The sequence below is a fragment of the Lissotriton vulgaris genome, chromosome 3_1 (assembly GCF_964263255.1).
Source record: "Lissotriton vulgaris chromosome 3_1, aLisVul1.2, whole genome shotgun sequence".
Taxonomy (NCBI): Eukaryota; Metazoa; Chordata; class Amphibia; order Caudata; family Salamandridae; genus Lissotriton; species Lissotriton vulgaris.
Window position 1 is genome coordinate 249,986,603 of NC_141689.1, and position 23,762 is coordinate 250,010,364.

The 23,762-nt window shown below is 41.4% G+C and overlaps 1 protein-coding gene across 1 annotated transcript; it reads left to right on the top strand.

Annotated features, from left to right (window-relative positions):
* The first annotated feature begins 102 nt into the window (after nt 1-102).
* On the top strand, nt 103-21,012 carry C3_1H18orf32 (chromosome 3_1 C18orf32 homolog). The gene is made up of 3 exons (XM_086960371.1): nt 103-235; nt 6,533-6,727; nt 14,864-21,012. The coding sequence occupies exons 2-3, from the start codon at nt 6,548-6,550 to the stop codon at nt 14,936-14,938; spliced, it is 255 nt and encodes an 84-aa protein (XP_086816497.1). The 5' UTR covers nt 103-235; nt 6,533-6,547; the 3' UTR covers nt 14,939-21,012.
* The last annotated feature ends 2,750 nt before the right edge of the window (nt 21,013-23,762 follow it).

Below are 23,762 nucleotides of genomic sequence, written 5' to 3' on the forward strand. Positions count from 1 at the left end.
CTGTCAGACTGCAGCGGGGGCGTGAGTGTCCACTACTCCACGCCTCCGGGTCATGACGCCTCTCCAGCTGATCTGCGATTGGGTATTTTCGTCCTGGAAATGCGTCATTCCCGGAAGTTGTCGGCACGCTTCCGGCGTATGACAGTTCTGGATTGTTTTGTTGACGTCTGCGGTGGTCAGGCGGATTGAAAGAACCAACAAGAAAGAGTCGGGTTCAAGGGAGCCAGAAACTAAGGTACGTGCGGTACTGGGAGAAAAGTGTGAGTACATTTTATCAGTAATACAGATGACATAATCACTTAAAAAAATCTAACACAAGGTTGTTATAAATCCAGTCAGTAACGGAACATATGTTTCGGGGTCCGGCTTTCTGTGACCATCAGAGCAACTTTTTTAAATGTGCGACCCTACAACGCACACACATACTGTACGCCGGGACCAGGAGTCTCAGGCAACGCACACTAGGGTACACAACCCTTCAACGCGCTCACATACTGTATCCCACAGTCCACACAACCCATGCATGGCATAATATACGTAGGCAGCAAATTAATTATATCATCCAAAAACAACCACACAGGCAAATGCTGATCTCTCTCAAACGTGCACTCGTGCGAATCATCATGTTGTGCCTTTAGCAAAATACCTTTATGCAGAACATTGAGCGTAGCATACATTTGCAAGGCACTATAAACGCAGGTGGCATGTACTAAAAAATAGTGGCAACGAAAACATTCTACAGAAAATCCCCATCGTCGGTGAGCGGCCTCTCACCCGAATTAAATCAGCACGATGAACAAAAATTAAACCACTGTTCTACTTCAATTTACCGCAGATTGCATCAGGTCCAATTGACATTAACCAGATACCTGCTAGAGTTTTCGAAATTTCCTGTGTTGCTGCAGACCATTTTTTAGGTCAGGCCTAGCGTTGCAGCGTATACCGTCCTCACTCTACCGCCCTCACTCTACCACCCTCACTCTACCGCCCTCACTCTACCACTCTACCGCCCTCACTCTACCACTCTACCGTCCTCACTCTACCCCCTCACTCTATCACCCTCACTGTACCACTCTACCGCCCTACCTCTACCCCCCTCACTCTACCACTCTACCGGCCTCACTCTACCGCCCTCACTCTACCACTCTCACGCCCTCTCTACTGCCCTCACTCTACCGCCCTCACTCTACCGCCCTCACTCTACCGCCCTCACTCTACTGCCCTCTCTCTACCACTCTACCGACCTCACTCGACTGCCCTCACTTGACTGCCCTCACTCTACCACTCTACCGCCCTCACTCTACCACTCTATCGCCCTCACTCTACCGCCCTAACTCTACCTGTCAACCACCCTCACGCCTTCTGCTGCTCTCTTCCACCCTGCCTCCTTCTCTAACTCCCTGTTTTCGTCTCTTCTCTTGTACTGATCTGCTGCTCTCTTCCACCCCGCCTCCTTCTTTAACTCCGTTTTCTTCTCCTGCGCTAATCTGCTGTTCTCTTCCACCACCTCTTTCTCTAACTCCCTGTTCTCTTCTCCTGTCCTGATCTGCTGCTCTCTTCCACCCCGCCTCCTTCTTTAACTCCCTGTTTTCTTCTCCTGCGCTAATCTCTTCCACCGCCTCTTTCTCTAACTCCCTGTTCTCTTCTCCTGTCCTGATCTGCTGCTCTCTTCCACCCGCCTCCTTCTTTAACTCCATGTTCTCTTCTGCTGTGCTGTTATGCTGCTCTCTTCCACCCACCTCCTTCTCTAACTCCCTGTTCACTTCTCTTCTCTTGAGTTGATCTGCTGCTCTCTTCAACCCGCCTCCTTCTCTACCTCCCTGTTCTCTTCTCCTGTGCTAATCTGCTGATCTCTTCTACCTCACCTCCTTCTTTAACTCCATGTTCTCTTCTGCTGTGCTGATCTACTGCTTTCTTCCACCCAACTCCTTCTCTAACTCCCCGTTCTCTTCTTTTCTCCCTCTGCTGATCTGCTGCTCTCTTCCACCTCTCCTCCTTCTCTAACTCCCTGTTCTCTTCTCCTGTGCTGATCTGCTGCTGTCTTCCACCCCACCTCATTCTTTAATCCCCTGTTCTCTTCCCTTCTCCAGTGCTTATCTGCTGCTCTCTTCCACTCTGCCTCCTTCACTAACTCCCTGTTCTCTTCTCCTTTCCTGTGCTGATCTGCTGCTCTCTTCCACCCGCCTCCTTCTTTAACTCCCTGTTTTCTTCACCTGTGCTAATCTGCTGTTCTCTTCCACCCGCCTCTTTCTCTAACTCCCTGTTTTCTTCTGTGCCGATCTGCTGATCTCTTCCACCCGCCTCCTTCTTTCACTCCTTGTTCTCTTCTCCTGTGCTAATCTGCTGTTCTCTTCCACCCGCCTCTTTCTCTGACTCCCTGTTCTCTTCTCCTGTGCCGATCTGCTGCTCTCTTCCACCCGCCTCCTTCTTTAACTCCCTGTTCTCTTTTGCTGTGGGAGGACAGCCGTGCGTTGGCCCTCGCGGTTCTACAGTGCTGTGAATACATTGAGTGGCGGCGAAGGAGTGACAGAGCGTTCCTACAGTCGCAGTGCAACAAAACTTTCAAAACACAAGTAGATAAAGCAATGCAATACCATAAAAACCCACAATACAGCATGGAATACACATTGTGGTAAAAGATCTAGAGCGGGGATCGATGTCTCTGACTTAACTTCGGCTGCAGCAGCTAAGAAAGAGGACAAGGGCAGGTCGACCGATGCTGAGAAGGGCTGCCACGCTGGGCCATGATTGGACGATTGTTACTGTGATTTTCTCATTTCCCCAAGAATTTTGGGAAATTTACTTTTTTGTCGTTAATAAAACGGCTGCTGTTTAATGCATTGAAAAAGTGCTGGCATAAACCACACCTCCAGGTCCTGACATAGAATTCTAAAATCCACTTTTTAGGTGACTAGTTTGCCAAAAATAGAACACAACCATTTATTTAACAGTTTAGTATGTTTTAATTGTATCGCTTTTTAAACTTACAGGGATTTGTATCCTTCCTACCTTGTTCATGGCTTATTTTGTTCTGTTTTGTGGTTCTTTCTTGAATGTATTGCTGCCAACCCAGGAGGGCTGTTAAAGAAATGGACACCTACCTAAAACCAGGCTCCGTTGTTCCTTTCAGATGAAGGAAAAAAACTAGTGTTGACTGTGGCATCTACTTGAGCCTGGGTGGTGAGCCTGCATTCAAAAAGGACAGACAAGATGCACCTGTGTTACAAGGAGGAGCTGCATACCTGTATTTATTAGTGTCTTACATCCTGTGGTATCTTTTAAATTAAACAACCATCAGCTATGTCTGTGTCTGATTTTAACATTACCTTATTTGATCTCCATTCAGTTTCTTACCTAGGCCATGATTGCCTAAAGAGAGGAACAACAATTCACCACTTGCATCTCATCAATGCCACCCACCCTGAAACAGGGTGGCAAGGATGTAGTGACACTGGCGCCCTCCTTTGGTCCTGCCCCTACCCGAAGGACCTCTGGGTTGCTATTTTCTCAACTGTTTGTCGGATCCAGGGCTTAGAGTTAGACCAACTCCCTGAATTCGGGATCCTAGGCAAACCTGCTGAGGGATTTTGCCCACTCCGCAGCAGGCAATCAAATCTGCAATCTCTTTTTTGCCGCCAAACGCACCATTCTTTCACTCTGGGGCTGGGGCGGAGAGTGGGACAACCCACCATCCCTATTTACGAGCATTGGCTTCATAAATTGACATGGTGGACAAATACAAAGAAAAATGGGCAACCCAATATACCCTTGAGCATTTGGTCAAAATTGTATGTTAAAGTAAAAATACCTTCAAGGGAATTTGCTCAACGAAGTTTTTTTGGGAATTATTTAGATTCTTAGTTGTTAGACCCAAAGTCAATGATAGTCTTGTTACATCAATAAGCAACTTTGTTAATCTTTTCAAAAGATATGTGCTAAATGTCACAAAATATGGAGCTATTAATCTCAGAACAGAAATGGAGTGTAGAGGCAGGTGTAGATAGAAAAAATAAATTTTATATGTAAATTTTCATAGCATAGGGTACAATACAGTGTATCAAGCACAATGTTACATGAAGTACATAATACAGATTTTAAATCAACTTCTCTGTAACAAGAGTACAAGCTTTTCTTTATAACAATTAAAATACAGTTGTGGAAGAAAAAGGGGTGGTCGACGTTTCGGTCTTTAGTAATCAATATGCAAGACCATCTTCAGGACTATATGGGAGAGATACTCGTTGACCCCTACAACAACATAGAACGGAAATTACTACTGATTCTATATCATATTCAATATCACAAACAATTACATATAATATAACACACATCTAACACCTGCAACTAACCTCTAAAAGATTTCACTTTTTAAAAAAAAAAAACAACTACTTTAAATTTTTAAGTCCACAGAATGTGTGGATATCTGTAACATATTATTTTGGCCAAAAGGTGCAAAAACCTATGTTATCAAGTCGAATATCACAGGTATCTTAGTGAAAGTAACTCATCTTAAGTCTCAACTTGACGTTTTTTATGGGCAATCTTATAACTGCTAGCTTGTGTTACTTATCAAACAAGTTTTCATAGCTTTCAACTATGACTATTGGTAGCGTCACTGCACTATATCAAAACTGATTGCATTTTGTCTTAGTTTAAGGCAGGATACATCACTGTTTAACAGTATTAGTTATTTAGCCATCTGGATATCGACTACCTTGCAATACATATTTAAGCAATTCATTCAGCAGTAAACAATAGTACCTTGATAATGTTTAGCTCAATCGCGTTAATGGTTCCGCGTTCAGAATGGCAGTTCAATATCAAAACAAACAGATTTGATTTATTTGGTCAATATGGCACTAACGCCACACAAAATAAAACGTATTCATAGGATTTGGAGCACGTGGTATAAGGCCACCTTACTTATTATATAGGAGCAATTAACCTCCATTTAAGAGTAGCTATTTTAATAAGTCAGCACCAAAACGATTACCCGTAGCTTAGCTTTAGTATTAGCTAATGCCATTACTTGATAATGAGAAATATAACATAGGCATTAGATACCTTGTATGTCAAAAAATTGACTGAATCACTGCGGCTGTCTTTTTTGGATCAATTTCTTTTTGAGCGGCAGTATCTGCACAGTGACAGACCTCGTTGTTGTATTGGGTCAATTTCTTTTTGAGCGGCAGTATCTGTAAAATAACAGACCTTATTTAGTGTCCGCATTGGTTATATTGTCATTAAAGCGAAGCAACTGTATGGCGTATGTATCTTAATAGTTGACTGAGGGGCATAGATTTCATATTTATTTATTTATTTATTGAACTTGTATTGCGCACAGCTACCCGCAATGGGTTTCCCGGCGCCAGGGACAGACTGAAGAAGAAAACAAGCAATTGCTGAAAGAAAAGAAAAACAGAACCGAAGAACTTAGAACAGAAGAGTCTTCAATTTTTTGCTGAAAGCAAGAAGACTAGTTTCTGTTTTTAGCACCAACGGGAGAGCATTCCACATCTTAGGACCTAGATATGCGAATGAACGGCCTCCCATTAACTTGCTCCCATATTAACTTGCCCTGCATTTCGTGGTTTTGAAATTATGATATTTACAAACAGAGATTTGACTGAAGTAATCTCAGTATATTAAGCCACTTTCGCTGTTGGACAGTAACCTTAGATTATACACAGCTTCAAGAAGATATGGAAAGAAAAATAATGTTTTTTACCATCACTAGAAAAATGTTGGAAAAATGACATCTCTTCCACAAGAGACTTGGGCCTGCTCGATATAGCTTTTTTGCCTCTTAATGGTGCAGCTCATACTTTTGGTTTCAGTGTGCAGGCCATTATGTTCCACTATGTGCTTTGTTTCGTGTGAGGGGTGGCGGGATGGTATTTCTTAAGTTGTGTTGAAGGTGTTATATCTGTGTGCTAGTGTATGTAAAAAGAGTAATAATGATGACGCATGAATGTCACATCTTCATTCCTCCTAACTCCAACACTCTTCACTTATATATCTTCACTTCCCCTTCTATCCCCGTTTTCCACTGTTCATGTTGACTCTGTCTCATTAATTACTGTTTCACTGTCTCCAATCACTCCAAAACGCCACAACTTCCAATTTTTCTTTCGAGAATGAAGTCTTGGAGTTCCACTTCTAAATGTAAAATATTATTCCAAACAAATGTTGTATTAATTGTTTACAACCTTTCCGTTCTTTCCAAGGACTCAAGTAACCTATCCCTTCTTGAATGCTTAGCACTACTCTGTGAAATTAATGGTTTTTATATATTTTTTTTAATTCAGAAAGAATTAAACATCTACATTTTAAGATTTGTTGATATCCTTGTTGTAGTCCAGCAAGATTAGTCACAGCGAAGTTATGGCAGTTTGGTTATGTTGTGCATTGCCTGCAATTCTTCATCAGGACAAGTTTGCTAGGGATAATATAAGATTTATAGTTGTACCACAACCTATCATTTTGTACTGCTTTGTGTGGTGATTTACTGTTCATATATTTGTAATTGCAGGTTTGAAGTTTCACCATGGTGTGCATTCCATGTATTGTTGTACCAGTTCTCCTGTGGGTGTACAAGAAGTTTCTGGAGCCGTATATCTATCCATATATTGCTCCTTTGATAAATCACATATGGCCAAAAAAAGCCGTTGCTGAAGCAGGCCCACAGAGTAAAAATGCCCAAGGAGCAGGCAAGGGAGAATCTCAGGTAAGGAGGGTCTGTACTGAGATGGTCATGTCATGTCTTTGCTCTTGCTGTATATTATTTTGCTGCTGACTGCCACCCAGGCCTTGTATGGTAGACGCTTCTGTTAATATTCTCTTTTGAGTCATATAGGTGGCAATCCTGCTGCCCATCACAAAATACATAAAATGTATATGGCCAGAAGAAGGAAGATTGGAAACATTTTGTTAATGGTTTTCTAACCACAGTCTCTTTTTTTTAAACTATGGATTCTGTGGATCTGCAGAGTATTTTGTTTCATAGTTGAGTGGTGAGAGACCAGATGAGGAATGTAAAAAATGACACTCGATAATGACCCAATCAAGTGCTTCCTACGGTGATGTCCGGTACTGGGTCAGGTGCAAAAGATGATAGGCTCTGTAATAAAGTTCTGTACAAAGCAGTCACAGGCCTCCTGAAGTCATAGAAGTATAACGTGTAGACATTCTCAATCTTAGTTTTTCTTCATCCCAGATGTATTCCTTAATTCACTCAATTATATCTTTAATCAATTTCCAAGGGAGTTTAAGGGGTAACATGCTGATTGTGTAATTAAAGCGGGGGTAATTGCCATTTTAATCATTTGAATCCCCCCCCCCAAAGGAGACATTTTCATTTTCGGGAGTATCTTTTTGTGGTCTCTAAAAAGTGACAAATTGTTCTCAGTAATTAATTGTTTATGTGCTTTGCGTAATCCAGACTCCAATGTATCTCATTGCATTAGGCAGCCATTTAAAAGAAAGCTCTGATATCGAGGTTCTTGTAGTAATAATGTTTACTCGGGGCACCTCACTTTTGGTCCAGTTAATTATGTAGCTTGAGAACTTAGCAAAATCGGAAATAAACAATATGGCATAATTCAAGGATGCTTGTGGCTCTGTTAGCATCACCAAAATATCATCTGTGTATAAGGAGAAAGACGTTTCGGATGCCTTTAACATCCTTTGACTTATAGTTCACCACTGCTAATGGCTCCTATGCTAGCAAAAACAGAAGGGATAGAGGGTAACTTTGTCTGGTGCCTTGGTAAATCTGGAAGGCATCTAATATGAAACCATTTCTGTAGCGCATTGCAGACAATTGTTCATATATCCAGCTTATTTTACGTATCAACTTTGGACTAAATCTCACTCTGTAAGATATGAAGCGAGTATTGCCATTCAAAGTGATCAAGTGCCATCTCTGCGTTTAACGAATACACAATGATTTAAGTTTCTTAGCTTTTGTCTGCCACACCAAATGCAGAAGCATTGGAAGATGTTCCACTGAAGATCTATTCTGGACAAATCCTGCTGGCTCTTTATGAATCAATAAGGAATGTATTGCTGCAGCTAGGTAACAAGTACTTTAGCCAAGATATTCGCACCCCAATTTAAAAGAGAAATAAGAGTGTAACTTGCGCATGCTGTGGTGTTCTTGCCTTTCTTTGGCATAAATATAATGAATGCTCTGTTATATTCTGGACAGATGCTGTTCCCACCTGTCACATCCTCAAGTATCCTACACAGAAATGGGAACTAATATGGGTGCATTACTCTTATAAAACTCAACTGCCAGGCCACGTTTCCCCAGAGCCTTATTAGTTGCCATTGCTGTAATTGCCTGTACGATTTCTTCTCCTGAAATACGTCTCATGGAGGTCAGCTGCCTCTGCAATCAACGTGGGGATACGTAGATACTGTAGGAACTGTCTGCCAAGATCTTTTATCAATATGACCCCTGATGAAGGCCACCCAGAGTATCCGAGGGGAGGATACTGAATGTTTGTTCAGTGTCAGGTATTCCTTCATGTAAGTCTTTAATTTCTTTTTTACCAGTTGGGTCCCAGTAACCTTAGACTGACATCTACCACTGGTAAGATTTAGGCTTTTAAATGTCTAGAGTAATCATATTAAGCATAGAATGGTCATGCACTGTCATAAGCGGCGGAAGATTGCTATCATATTTAACAGAAAATGTACTTGTGTAGTTGAAAAATTGGACATTCCTTAAACTGAAGAACCATGGCACTCCTAAGCGATGTAGGAGGCTGCCCAACCCTTCTGTTTAACCCCCACCTCTCTAACATCATCCTGAAGTTTGAGGGTTCTATTGACTGCAGGGTGCTGAAAGTCAATAGTTGGGTGGAGTCTACACCGAAACTCTCCTTACGAAAACCACTGTTATTAAAAGTAGATCTCGTTCACCCCCCAGCTTCTTGAACTTAAGAAAACCTGTAAGCTCGTGCAGTGTATCTGGCACAGACATTATAACACAGATGACAAATTGAAGTACCCGAAAGCTATGAAATTCTACCATAAGGCGTGCCAAAAACTTCATGATGCTTACTTCAGTAATAGAATTAGCTGTGCCAAGAATCCGGCCAAAGAGTTATTTCAGGTCAAAGCCCTGTCAGATCCAGCTTTTATGGCTCCTTCGATGCCCCTATCCTCTGATAGATGAAATGAACTGGGCAATTTCTTTATCGACATAGTAGCTAGCAGCTACGTCTCATTTAATGTCCCTTTGAATGAGGGGTTCTCCTACATGGTTGTGGAAGAAATAGATATTGTAGAAGATAACCTGTCGTCCTATCCTGGAGTCATTAACTTTAATTGACCATCAGAGTTTTGAGCCATTGTTGAATTCCATCTGAACCTGCTCCTTTGCGGATACTTAACCTCAGCCACGATTTACTCTCTCAGATCTTCTCAACAAGTCCATGACCCAAGCTTTGGTCCCTGCCTCTTGAAAACATTCTATGGTTATGCCACTCTTTTTAAAAAAAAAAAAAAAAAAAAAAAAAAAAACTACTCTTGATGCGTCCACACCTGAAAACATTCCTCCCATCTCATTCTTTCTAGCCTTAAGTAAGCTATTAGAAAAACCTATCCATTCCAAATTGTATTCTTACTTGGAACTCCACAACTTTCTCCATTGCTCGCAGACTGGCTCCCAACATGGCCATAGTAAGGAGTCCGCTTTGTTAAGAGTCACTGCACAGCTTAGAGCATCCCTCGACTCTGGAACCACAGTTGGACCTCACTACAGCGTTTGACAACATGTCCCACATCATCCTCCAACGGCTGGCAATCTGCTTTATCAGGGGCCTTGCCCTTCAATTTTACCACTCTTTTTTTCAGAATCCTACCTTTTAAGTGACCTCCAGCTCCATTTGTTCCTGTTCGCAAGATGCTTTTCGAGGTCCCACCTGGATCATCCCGTAGTCCTGTGCTCTTCAATGCTTTTGCTCGACCGCTAGCAAACATTGTAGAAGCGTTCAGCAATAATCAATTTTGTTATGGGGATGATACCCAAATAATTTTTTCTTTGTCTTCTACAGAGAACAAAAGCAGTCCTGTGCTGAGGCCATGCCTAATGGCAGTGGCCCTTTGGATCAAAGACAGTTGTTTAAAACTGATGTTCTAGTGGTGGGTAACCAACCTCCACCTTGGGTACCAACAGACTGGCCAGAGATTTAAGGTCTGGTCCTCATCCCTAAGCAGCTTATAAAAGATCTGGGCTTCTGCTTTGACAGACTCAGGATGGATTGCCCAGATCAACAACATGTTTGGCACGTGTTTTAGGCTCCTTAAATGCCTGCATAAATCTGAGGCTTCTCCCTGTTTCTGCTCAAAGGACAGTGATGTGTGCTTTAACAACTTTTCGTCTGGAATATAGAAACGTGTTGTATTTGGAAATTTCGAAGTTCCTTTTGAATAAACTGCAAATTGTGCTGAATGCTGCTGCCAGACTTCTTTGCCATGTTCCTCGGCGTGTTTCTTTCCACCCATTTTCGTGAGCTTCACAAGCTGACCTTTGAGAAACGGACCCTGTTCAAAGCACTGTGTTTTATGTATAAGGCTACAGTCTAGTGGCCCCGTAGGTCCCTAAGTGAGTTTACATAGATGCAGCTTGGGCCTTGCGGCCATCTGTGTCAGGTGAAAATGGTTGAGACAAGGAGGAGTTATTTCAAATACTTATGTCCCAAACTCTGGAATTCGCTTCCCCTCTCAGTCAGGACCACCACCTCCCTTGAGATCTTTTGTAAGTAAGTGAAGACCTGGCTTTTTTGTCAGTTGTTTGCGCCCTCTCTAACCTTTCTGTGCTAGCGCTGGTAAGCCCGTTGGGCAGCCATGAGCTCTATAAATGCATTAAATAATAATAATTGTTTGAGCAGGGCCCTGGAGATCAAGAAATAGTCCATACTTGATTCAGTGTTATGGACATAGAACAAAAACTTGTATTGTCTTTCTGTAGTATTGATCAATCTCCATGGTATGATTTTCTAAATGATGCCGTAGTAAGCACTGGTTGAGATCATGGAGCATATGAGGTGTTCCTGACAGATCCCCTGTGGCATCTTTTGTCACATTCCAATCCCCTCCTCATATTATTGGCCAATCTGATTGAGGGTTCTACTCAGATTTTAGAAGAAATGGGTTTTATCTGTGACTGGGACATAAATGGAGCCTATAACTACTTGTGATTTTTGGATATTTATCCTGTTGAAAATAAAGTGTTTGTTGGCATTAAACCATGTTTTCATAATCTGGACTGGAAGACTCTTGTTAAATAATATGGCTACTGACTCTTTTCTTACTACCGGGGCAGATGCTGAGTTCACACTACCTTTCCAGTCTCTTTTCAACTTAGATGCTTCAAATGGCAGTAGATAAGTTTCCAGAATTAATGCTATGCCTAGCTTTCTAATGGCAAGATATGAGAGAAATGTCTTCTGCTTCACAAAACTGCTCATGCCATTAAAATCTATTCTGTGGACTGTCTCCCTTTCCATTCTCCAAATACAGAAGAGACAGCCTTTATGACGGGGTGAGGGTGAGGGGGGGGGAGAGGGGGGGGGTCAAGTGGTCCACAAAGTAAAATTTCCCACTTTCAGTGGATTAGATACAGTGCAAGAAACCTCATCCTGAATTTCTTTCTTTCTCTCAAAGTCAGGAGGATGAAGATTATATGCACCTTACACTGCAGAGATTCTTTTCGTTTTACGATATGAAGAATATGTTTTTCTTGATGTTGCTATAACATATGCAACCACAAGCCTACCGGCATTAATTTGCCTGGGGCATAATCTGTGTGCCCTCTGGAATTTCTGTGCTGTAACGATTGTTGTGTCTAGTTCATCAAGCATGATTTTAGAGAGGAACGACCTGGCTTCTCCGTCTTCTTTGCCAGAAAGGCTAGAAATCCGGATGCTATTAAGCCTGCTTCAATCCTCCAGTTTTGTCATTTCTTTTCCTGTATGTTCCGTATCTCATTATTCCAGTCCAGATTTTCGGACAGTGCGTTCTGTAAGTCTGCCAGGCACAAGTCAGTTTGCTTCATTTTCAAGTGAATAGTTTCCAAGTCAGATTGAATTTCTTAAACATCTCCACTAGTTTTTGTTGTGGCATAGCAACCACTGTAATGGAAAATGTAAGAGATTTCGATTCTGCCTGCACTGGATGCACGGTCAGGTTCAACCACTTTGGGTTTTCAGCCAGAGACTGTTTCTGAAAAAATTGATTGCTGTGTTAATTTAGATTAAGGGCCTAACATTTAGAGAATAAAGTGTTGGTCCAGAGTGTGCCAGCGAGTTTTACTACGTTCAAGGGTAAGATTTAGTGATCATCCACCAGCAGTCCAATTTAGACTTGTATGACATCAAAATATGCCTTTGGCTTAATTACTGTTAATTCTCAGTATATAGAGGATATTTGTCACGCCACATAAATTCTTTAACAGGTATGTACCATTCAAATATGGGGGAAGTAACACTGCGCCTTGAGCACTGTCAATCTGCAAACAATAGGCTCACTTGTATAAAGGGTAGGAAATGTTAATGGTCCTTCCAAACTGTTCACGGCGATCCCAGCTAATGGCAGTGATCATGAATATTGGTGACATCACCAGCGTGTTCAAGATGGCAGGTCAGGTCCACTCCGAGCTCTGATCCAGCCTTAGGAACCTGGTCAGTCATCCCACCAGAGCTGTGTTAGATGTATTTTTGCGTTCTCAATGAGAAAGCAAGTTGAGGGGAAGTTCAGCACTGCCCTAAGAGGTGCCTCGTAACTGGCCCAGACAGGCCCCAAAGCACTAGCCTCTCTGTGAGTATTGGCAAGGGGTGAAGGAGACTTCCTGTGCTACTCTTCTACAGTCAGCGTGGCTTTGCACTGCCTTGATCAAGGTCTGCATCTCCAGTGACTGCACCTCTGGTAGCCACCTTCTACAATTCTGTTACCTCGACAGCCACCAAATGCTTTTGCTGCTTGTGTGCATCGTCTTCTTTCTTCAGAGCCGACGTGGGACAGAAGGTAGCTCTAAAGCTGGGAATATGGCATGCTGTGGCCTGGAGGAACCTTCTTGCATGCATTTTGCTGATTATAAGCGAGGCATTGCAGAGCCTCTTTAGAGAGCAGCTAACTCGCAGCATGGCTAAGATTCGCCACCTTGGAATTTTTGTATACAGCCTGAGAGGAGTTGGCCTAACGGCTAGGGCGGTTGTTTTCGAATCTGGGGAACTGGGTTTGGGTCTTGGGAACCACGCTGAACATCCTGGGATTCTGAGCAAATCACTTAATCTCCCCATGCCTAACAAAAAAAAAGAAAGAAAAAGAAAATGAATGTGGCCTCATGTAACGCAACTGGTGCTATGTGAAGCGCTCTGATACTTTTGGGTCAAGTTTGCGCTATATAAAACTCCGTACAAATAAATAAATAAAATAATCTTGGATGGAGAGGTCATACAGTACAATTCTTTTGTTGGGCCATCAACTTCATGCAAAGTGAATTAAATTCAGTAAAGGATAATGGCCATCTCTGTAGGACGCACCACAACATAAATTGTTTCAAGGTGTTCAAATAATGTGTTCAAAACTAATAAATGTTATTGCCCATTTTATTGGTATCCAGATTCAGACCTGTGATTTTAAGGTCTCTTGGTGGACTATTGTAGTGAGTCTTTTTGTTGCCAGATGGCTGCTTAGAAGGGGTTGTCATAAAGCAAAAACTTGTCTGACTTGGTCTGGACGGCCTGTGTGTAGATTTCATCAAATGAAGCCTCCGGAAGTACCTTGTCCTTGAGTGAGGTTAGAACTCGTCATTTGTTCACCAGTGAATTGGAAAAGCATTAGTTGGGCCTAAAATTGAGGTGATGTGACTAGTCGCCAGATTGAAACTGAAGGTTTTGAGTTAGATGTTACTTTGATATTAAAACTGTTGGGGTTTTGTGGGGAGGGCGAAAGGAAGGAAGAGTCAGCCTACCAAGATTCAGAATAGCTAGACAAAGGAAACTCAATCCCAAAATAAGTGCAAAATAAATGCAGCTTGATGCTAGGACGTTTACTGTTTCTAGAGGTTAATGGTGTTTGTGGGCCTCATGTAAGTGAGGAGTCATTTATGTACGCCCACCATTTATACAGGATGGCACTTCTTCTCTGTGCAATAGTAAATGTTAAACTCTATTGTATAACAAACAGAGGCTTTAGTAGATACTGCACTATAATTCAGCATGCAATGATATACGATTTGAAAAACATAATAACTTTTATACTCTCTGTATTATTGCCAACTTTCACTAACTGTTGTGCTTTAAATCCATCAAAACATATGATATTGGTAATGGTGGTATTTATGTATACTGTGAGGTTTTGTACTTATCCGTATGGATGTCCTTGTTTTACCCCAATAAGAAAAGAGTGGGTCCCATATAGATATTGGGAAGTCTATTATGCAGGTTGGGAAATTAAAATATTTACATTTCTCTTCATCCTGACTCATTAGCGTCTTATCGCTATACTTGTAAATGTTAATGATTTACTGAAATACTGTAAAATGCCTGCATTATGTACCTAGTAATATTGTTTTATCACAGTAATGTATAGACTCTTGGTTAAAAAGTAACAATTCACATATCGTAAGCTAACTATAGCCACCAACAACAAATAGAATAAGTACATTACAGCATATGCTTTACTGTCTCATTTCCTTAATTGCAACATAGAAATCGGATTCTTGATTTTTCCAGCTCTCCGAGTCTGTTGACTGAAGTGTATTTAAAAAGTATAGCGTTCTGATCATACTTCAATGGAACATGTTTGTCATCTTCCATTATGAGAAATAAGATTTTGTTCTGTTTTTCAGCCTTTTACAAATGGAACTGCCAATGGGATCATTACAACGGGACCAGAAGAAACATCTGACAAAAAGACTGATTAAACTGAACTCTTTTGTGAACAATTTCAGCACTTGTCCAATGGAAACAATTCCAACCATGTTAGAGGTAGCAAGGGGTTCACTGATGCTTGGAAACTGGAGAAAATAATCATGAGAATTTATTTATTGCACAATTGAATTCCATTCCATGTTTGTTTATTTGCTTCAATTTCTCCAATAAACGAATGCCAGAGAATTCTACCGAAATACTAATGGTGGGCATCATGATCATCTACTACTTATTATTTGTTCGATTTTGTTTATAAAAAAAAAGTCTTGATAAAAGGTAGCTAGATTGTTTGTTAAATTTGGAATAGATATGTTGTATTGATAGGCTTTGCATTTTGATAGATTTGGAAATAATCTACCAATGAAGAATATGTGTACTTGATCCTTTTATTTCTGTTCAGTGATTGGTTAGATTCTACTTAAAACCAGCATGTATATTTCTGAGCACCCCAAAGTCACCTAGTCTAGGGGTCTAGTGAATAGCTACCCTTAAATGATCAGAGATTCAGTCATGAAGTGCTTCTGGAAGGCCAGCCTACCAACCCTATTAGCATGTTGCCGGGATTTGCATTTCAAATGGTGCAGCTAATGAATGACACACAAACTCAGTAAAACAAATTCCTTTCTTCAAAATACAGTCCTGTTTAATTGTAAGCAAATCACTGTAAATGCAAACTTCTTTCTGCGATCAAGTTGCACTAGTCCAGTGATCATCGCTCACTAGCCTAAAATATATTATAGAACTTTGCACAGTTTTTCCCTACGCTAAAAACATATTTAAAGAACCAGAATAGGAGGCTCTTAATCATTACTTCCAAATCAACTTTGCAACATTCAGCCATGAAATAGGGAACACGTGCTTTATAATAAATCATTTTATTATTCTAGTTTAAGCAAAAAATAATCTTGTGCTGCAGCCAAAAGTAAAAATACCAACAGGTTTGTGAGTTAACGTCTTTTCACGCATCTTTCTTTTAAACCGCCTACACTCAGAAATAACTCCTCCGAATGTACTTTGCTTGTACACACTGTCATTCAGCATTTAGCTTTTGCAGATAATCTTTTCTTTCAGAGATGTATTGAACGGATCGACTCTTATAATTGAAAGCACATGCTCGCATGTTCTCTCTTTCTTTCTCGCATTGGGCTGTGGAATTGTCACAGCACAAATGCAGTCCGTTTATTATTATTTCACTCTGCTGCTGCTTGCATGAAAGTCTGTGTATCTGAATTAACATTATAACTATGGAGCTACACCTCAGGATCATTTGCTCTCTGTGAACCTCAGGGAAGTCCTTCACAAGGCATTTGCTAACGTGGGTGCCTCATACTCAAAGGATCATTTCTGTATGTTTTCGGTGTGGAACTTCACACATGTATACTGACCATTTTTTTCTTCCCCTTGATCAACCGTTTTAAAACAACCTCCTTACAGATCAGCATACTGCAATCCTGCAGAAATATAATACGTGAGAATTAATTTTTTCCCACTTTGGTTTAAATGATATTTACCTTCGAGGCTGTAAGAATGTATTCTGTCTGCTGTGCCACTAAGTCTGACCAACGTCTGTGGAAAGGTCTAAGAAATGGCTTCTATCTGGGGAATTCAGTAACCCGCACTTCTGTCAGCCCACAACCCCCTGTGCACTCCAGCACCAAGTGCCCCTCCCCTGAACTGATTCTTCCCAACTGTATTCTCCTCCTGTCTGGTGGCCACCTATAACCTCTTCCTTAGTATAGTGAACGAAGGTCTTTTTCTGCAAAACGTGGCAGCATGGTTGGTTGAAAAATAAAAATATGCAGTTGCCCGCATTCAGTTGTTTTAAATGGTACACACTTATTCTACTTAGTGGTATCGTGTAAGAAGGCATCTATTTCTCTGCCAAAAAAGTTAACAATTTAACTTGGTCACATTGCCCATTTCTACTTGCTGGATACTTGAACCTCCGGGCAGGAGCTCTCAGGACACAACTTATGTTTACGTGGAAGCAAATGATCAATGACCCTATAAAGAAAAAGAACACAATAGTTGCATTTCTTCTATACCCACGCTGGGCACACACTAAACTAATCAAATGTTAAGCTGTTGCTCATTTATATTTAACATTATTCCAAATACCTCAAAAATTTGTTTAACCTGGGTATTGTGAAATGTGGGGTTTTTTTTTGTTTTGTTTTTTACAAAAAACATAATATTGGTGGAAGAGTGGGAGTTTGCAGAAAGTGTATTTTACCCAGGCACATGGGATATTAATGAGCACATAAAACGTTTGTGCCATTTATTTTAAACAAAGGTATAAAAACATAACCAATAACCGCGGTAAACATTATTTTTTGCCAGGCTGTTTAGTACTCAATATTTCTTGGTTCTAAATAACTGGCCCGCTCTACTTCAGGAGCGATCTACCTGGTATGCACCCAGTAGGGCATTCAGATTTAGCTCGGTGCATATGGTCCTGATTCCCAGAATTAAACAAGTAAACTGGGGCGGTAGAACACTGACCTTCCGGGGGGGGGGAATGTTATGGAACTCCCTTCGGTCTCAACACAGCTTGCAGCTATTCAGAAAGCAGCTAAAGACCTGGCTATTTCCGCCCGTAAACAACAAAGTCACTCAGACCTAACTCTGCTTGATGCTCCTTCCTCAGTCCGTAATTCGCCTAGCGCTAAAACACCTTCGGGTAATGCGTGCTCTATAAAACTACTTCATTCATTCATAACCTTGTAAATGTTCAATGTCCATTTCTCATAATATCCAATTCTACCTATTCAGAGACTGAAGGGGACTGTGGGGTTCTAATGTACACTTTTGTCGACGCTCTAAGCTTAACCCTGCAAGAGAGGAATTACAAGGTACAATGCAAAATAGTTATGAGATAAAGAATTAAATGTGCACTTGCCATCCTTCTCTGCAAATCAGTACCCCACAAAGTTCTGAACACCTGGACTGGCTTAGAAGATCAATAGCATAGTGAAATTGTCTATATGCCAGAAATCCATAGTGCTGGGCTCGATTTATGCCTCAAACTCTTCTTAATCGCTCTTGCTATCTCAGTTGTCCAAATTACTGATTAAATTCGGGTCTACATGTACAGTGAGGAGTGCTGGCTGGAATTTGGCCCTCGATCCCATCTTAGGTACGATGGGTCACCTCCATGTCCAACAATGCTTGTGATAGAACAATTCTCAGAGACGTGGTTCATTACCATGGACTAGTGGACGACTGGAGGCTGCTCCATTCAAAGGAGGGAGAATACACCTTCCTCTGTTGTGCCCATGTATCCCACTCCAGAATTGACGATTTTCTTATTACAGCAGCCGTTCTGGAGGACACTCAGCAGTGCAAGCTACTGGAGGAAGCCCTCACCAATTACTTCCACAGGGCCTCTCTGCCTATATGTTGCTCTCCCTATCCCATCTAGCAAAAATTGGATAACGAACATTTTGAAATATAAACTGACAGAGAAATTAGGAAGCCTTCGAGAACATATCAATGAGTTCTTGATGGCCAATAAACACTTTCTCCTCAGCCCATACATTGTCAGCATCCAGGAATGCTACCATCAGGGGCATGATGACGTGGGACTCCACTATATGCTAGAAGAAAGCCACACTGGAAGAGGCAGCACTAGAAAATACAGAGGGATCTTTTAGTGAAATTCCTTAACATCCCTCAGAACTGAATAGACTGGTCTTCAAGAGCACCAAATTCTTGCATAAACCTTGGAAAACGCTAATCTTTTACTTCTCTCTTCCCCTCCAAAATAGTGTGCCTTCCCATGCCTCTGACTGCACAACTGCTCAGCTAAGACAGCGACACAAACAGCTATACGTGGCATCCATGCAAGCCATGGGGTTCTGCAGACACATCCTCAGATGTTTTTCTGCCTTTGCCGCCTTCTGTGAGAATCAGCAGTACATCAAACTGCTGCCATAAGGGATGCAAACATTGGCTGGTGAATTCAAGACTTTGCTATGTGCTAATGGCATATTACTGTAGCTCATTTGCAAATCTTCTGCCCAGTACTGAAGTCACTTATCACAGAATTCTTATGGATACTTCTACTTGCACATTCCTCACCCTTACAATATCCCTAGGCCCCAGAATGGCTATGGAAAAGCTGTAATATCTCTGTGGCGTTTGGCACCACACCTGGGCCTGACAACAGTATAACCATATAGACTCTATCCTGATGCCATGACATCAGTTTCCTTTTTTCCTCGCTCTTCGATGTGAATCCGGAGCAGATTTCCCTGGAACATTAAAAAAAATAAAAAGCTGGTCTGTTTGTGTCCTTGAAACCTAAGCATGACTCGTGATCAGTGCACCCTTAGGCACGGGAGCAGGAGACAAAAGCTCTTAGCGTGTGGAATGAGTGCAGGGCTTTGTACTGATTTCTCTCCAGGTCTTGCTCCAAGTGCAGGTCCTGTCCCTCATTGAAGCACGCAAAGAGGATCCACTAGAAGTGGGGCAGGACGGAGCTTTCAGTGTCCAGGCACCGGTATTGCTCATAATTGGGCCTAGAAGGGGGGGGGGGGGTGGGGGGGGGCTCCTACACCGTTCTTCATTTCAAGTGGGCCAGCCTTCCTAGGCGCTGAAGTTGGTAGAGGTCACCGGGCTCCAGTTTTGGGCCCAATGTCAACACCAGCCCCAGTCCTGGCTCCAATCTTCCAGCTTACCTGGCTGACCCTACGCAGTTTATGGTGTTCACCCAGGTCTTATTGGTGCTGTTTTGTAGCTCCCCGATTCTACTGGTCCAGGGAAACCTGCTAGACCCCCAAATGGACATCCACAACAGTCCCTTCTGCAAGCCTCCTCCCTACCCCCTCCCTTCTCTCCAAAGGCATCCTACCATTTCTTTCAAGCTCCCCATCTCTGCCAAAGGCTCTAACTGTAACTTTTACGCCTGCACCATCTCCATCACCTCCATGCGCTTCAGAACATATTCCACTATTCCAGATAAATGCCATCCTCATGCATTAAAAAATGCAAGCGTAGAGGTTGGTGGAGAAAGCCAGGTTCAGAGAAGTGTCTCCGTGTAGGCCTTTTTCTAAAGACGAATATTACTATTGAGTGGATGACTTGTTCGGTACAGGTTCTGGCCACATCCAGATGTCAAACATCTTTGACCATGATGATGATGACAGCAGTGAGGCGGCAAACTTGCTATCTTTTACTGATATTTATGCTGCAGATTACTTAACCCTTCTGTATGCCAGTGGGCTTGATACCTCCTGGGAGTTAGAGTTTGACTGCCTTTGAGGCCACAGAGGTGAAGATCAAATAGAAGTGTATTCTTTCAGATTCATTTAAATACAATGCAGCAATAGTGAGTGATAATGCAACCCCCTTATGTCAATAAATGAACAATACATTTCATTTGTTAAACAAACATATATTATGGGCAAAACAAAGTCAACCAACATACATGCATGTTTGTCAAATCACTTGGATTTACCCTAGACTCAAATCTCTCCCTCTAGGAACATATTGCCATAAAAACAAAGATAGCCTGGTATAAGCTCTTGCATACTGGAAGGGCAGGAAGAAAGACACAAAATGCTGTTCATGTGGTTACAGAACAGAATCAATAAGTCACTTGATGTGCACATGCCCAACAGTCATGGACCTGAGGAAGACACTTCTTAAACCAGTCTTCGTCTTCGGGGAATTAAACACCCGTACCTGTAGGCAAGCCGTTATCAGCTGGATAGAAGGTGCATCCATCAAATTGGTATGCTGAGGGGTAACATTCTTCTGACTGATAAACTACCTCCTCCGAAAAGCAAACCTACAACAGTAACTTTCTTTTAAGCACAGGCTAAATAACTGAGGGACTTAATCCGAGAAAAAAAATATTTTTTGTATCAATTCTAATGAACTGGAGTGAATTATTTTGTAAACTGGGAATTAGTGATTTTATATAAGGCAAGAATGCAAATTTTAATATAATGAAATGTAACTTTTTGAAAGGAGAATTTTATGTAGTGAAAAAATGTACATTTTAATATTTATGAAATGCACTTTATGGTTTGGAATAACCAAATAAAGATTTCTTTTTACTTGACTTTGATACTTCCCAGGAGTTAGAGTTTGACTGCCCTTTGAGGCCACAGAGGTGAGATCAAATAGAAGTGTATTCCTTCAGATTAATTGAAATACAATGCAGCCATAGAGTGCTAATGCAACCCCGTTATGTCAATAAATTAGCAATACGTTTCATTTGCTAAACAAACATATATTATGGGAAAAATCGAGTCAATCAACATACATACATGTTTGGCAAATTACTTCAGTCAGTCAGTCAAAGCACTTTATTCGATTATTTAAAATCATAAAAGACACAAGTACAGACATTTCATATATATAAAATCCACAATTACAATCCATATACAATCCATGTACAAAAATACCCATAATTTCATATTAATAGTCAATAAAATCAGACCGGATTATTATTATTAAGGATGGCTGATCTTTTAGTTTTGCTCCGGACAGCAGCTACCAAAAAACTGGCAACACAGAAAATGTCGCAAGCACTACTTAACATCTGAAAATAAGTGAAAGCAGGCCTAACTTGTAGAAAACCCGCCTCGCTTAATAATGGTATTAAAAAAAAATTCCGGATGTTAGAGTAGAACTCACAAAACATAATAAAATGCAAAGTGTCCTGGGTTGAAAAGTTATCACACTGACATGGATTAGAGTTTTCAGGTTTACCCGAAATAGGAAAAAACCTAAAGTTAAATTAATTAAATTGAATCGAAATCTAATCAGGAGATGGCGATGAAAAGGTCTAGTTACAATTTTTAAATACGGCTCAAGCGAGGAGGTAGTTAATGACACATAATTAGCTTTTACAAAAGGTTTCTTTAACTCCTGTTCCTCACGTTCCAGTGCTAACATGTTTAAAAAACTAGTCTTTATCCAGCTCACATCCTCCTTTTTAATACAGTCAGGTGGCGTGTAAATCTCGGGGCGCCCTAGTCTTGTAAACATTAATCTTACATATTCAAGCCAGGGAACCCTGTTAGCTTTATCCATAGATACACAATCATCTAAAATCTGATGGTTCGATGTCATTTCTTTGTTAAGCCAGGTCTTTACCCAGCACATCAGTGGGGCAACTTTCAATAGATCCGCTACATATCCCAGCCCTAGTTCAGTATGTATCGAAAAAGTTGGGGTAGACTGGGGTACTGAAAGAAGAGATCTTAAAAACGTATTCTCCGCAACTTGGATCTTGTCCTGCGATGTGTAGCCCCATATAGAGGAGCCATACGTGGCTATAGCCAGACATATAGATTTATAAATTTTCAAAAGTGCCTCCACTGGTCTTGCCCCCAACCTCTTTGCAAAACCCATAAATGCTGAGGTAGACCTTACTACAGCATTACCTTTGATCTTCTGCTGAGGGCCGCAGGTACCTCTTTCATCAAAGAGGACCCCTAGTCATGGCAAATCACTTGGATTCACCCTGGACACCAACCTCTTGCTCAACGACATACTGCAATTTAAAAAAAAAAAGTCAGCCTGGTGCCAACTATCTTGTCTAAAGAAAGTCAAACCTTTTTTTCCAGAAAGCAACATCAGAACTGCCGTTCAAACCCTAGCGCTCTCACATCTGCATGGTGATAATGCCTTACTCCATGGACTCTCAGGTACCACGCTGGCAGTCCGTAGGGACTTTCTGTATGTGCAGCACTTTTCATCCATCACAGAAAAAGGTCACATCTAAGGAGCTGCAAGAAAAAAAATTCTTAGGTGAGCGTAGAGAAAGCAGAAATTAGCTGTTATAATAATGAACGATTAACAAAATTGCACCAGACTCCATGCGCACATTACATCAAGAAACCAGAAGAAAGTTGGCCTTGGTAATAAGCTTACTGGAAGCAAAAAACCTATGTAATATCTAGCCAAAGCAGTGGACAGAATACATTCAACACATATATAAATTGGATCCCTCTCCTCCGGTAATAAGATCAACACCACCAATAAGTGTGGAAGAGAATGTGCTATTGGAAAAAACTTTTGAGCGGAGAGGAAAAGAATCTCCAATTAACAAATATTTCAAAGAGCGCTCCGAAACTATTGGGTCTCGTGGGTGGGAGAATCTGGTATTGATATCAGAAAGGGAGGCGCACCCTGCAAGAGATGAAAGGTATCGTAAAGCAAGCAGCCTGCGGCCTACCAAAAGAAATGTCTGCAAGGCACTAAGTTAACTAAGAGGGAGCTGGTGTCCCGTGGCCAAATGGATTTTCCTCCTGCTCTGCTCAAATCAGACGACTCCTTGCGGTAACTGATTCTAACGGCTGTTTATGTTGATTGCTATTGCACAAGTACAGTCCCTGATAGCTGGTTTGGGTCCATTCTTGTACCAATACACAAGAAAGGAAAGCTGGTTATTACCGAGTAATTACTGTGTGATAGTATTATTAGACGTAGAGTGAAAATGCTATGCCTGATTACATAATAAGGAGCTTGGGCAACTGAAAAGCAACTGATTCCATGATTCCAATATGGGTTTTTCAAAGACATTGTCACATTGAGGACAACTTGCTCTTCTTGTCCTGTCTAAGAGAGGATCCCTGTCGCCCAAAATCTTTGCCACTCTAAGTGGCCTTTATTGATTTCACAAACGCCTTCAATAATATCCGAAGAGGTAGGCTTTGGTCAAGGTTTTCTTACTGGGGGGATTGCCTCCCAGCTATTGTAAGCAATTGTGTTGTACAGTGAAACATGTCTAGAGATCAAATTAACAACAAATTGGGCTACCTCAGAGAAAATCGCCAAAGACAAAGGCCTTACACAAAGTGT

Coding starts and splice junctions, on each gene's coding strand:
- C3_1H18orf32 (XM_086960371.1), top strand. CDS start 6,548: ATGGTGTGCATTCCATGTATTGTTGTACCAGTTCTCCTGTGGGTGTAC. Junction 6,728..14,863: donor CAGGCAAGGGAGAATCTCAG/GTAAGGAGGGTC, acceptor TCTGTTTTTCAG/CCTTTTACAAATGGAACTGC.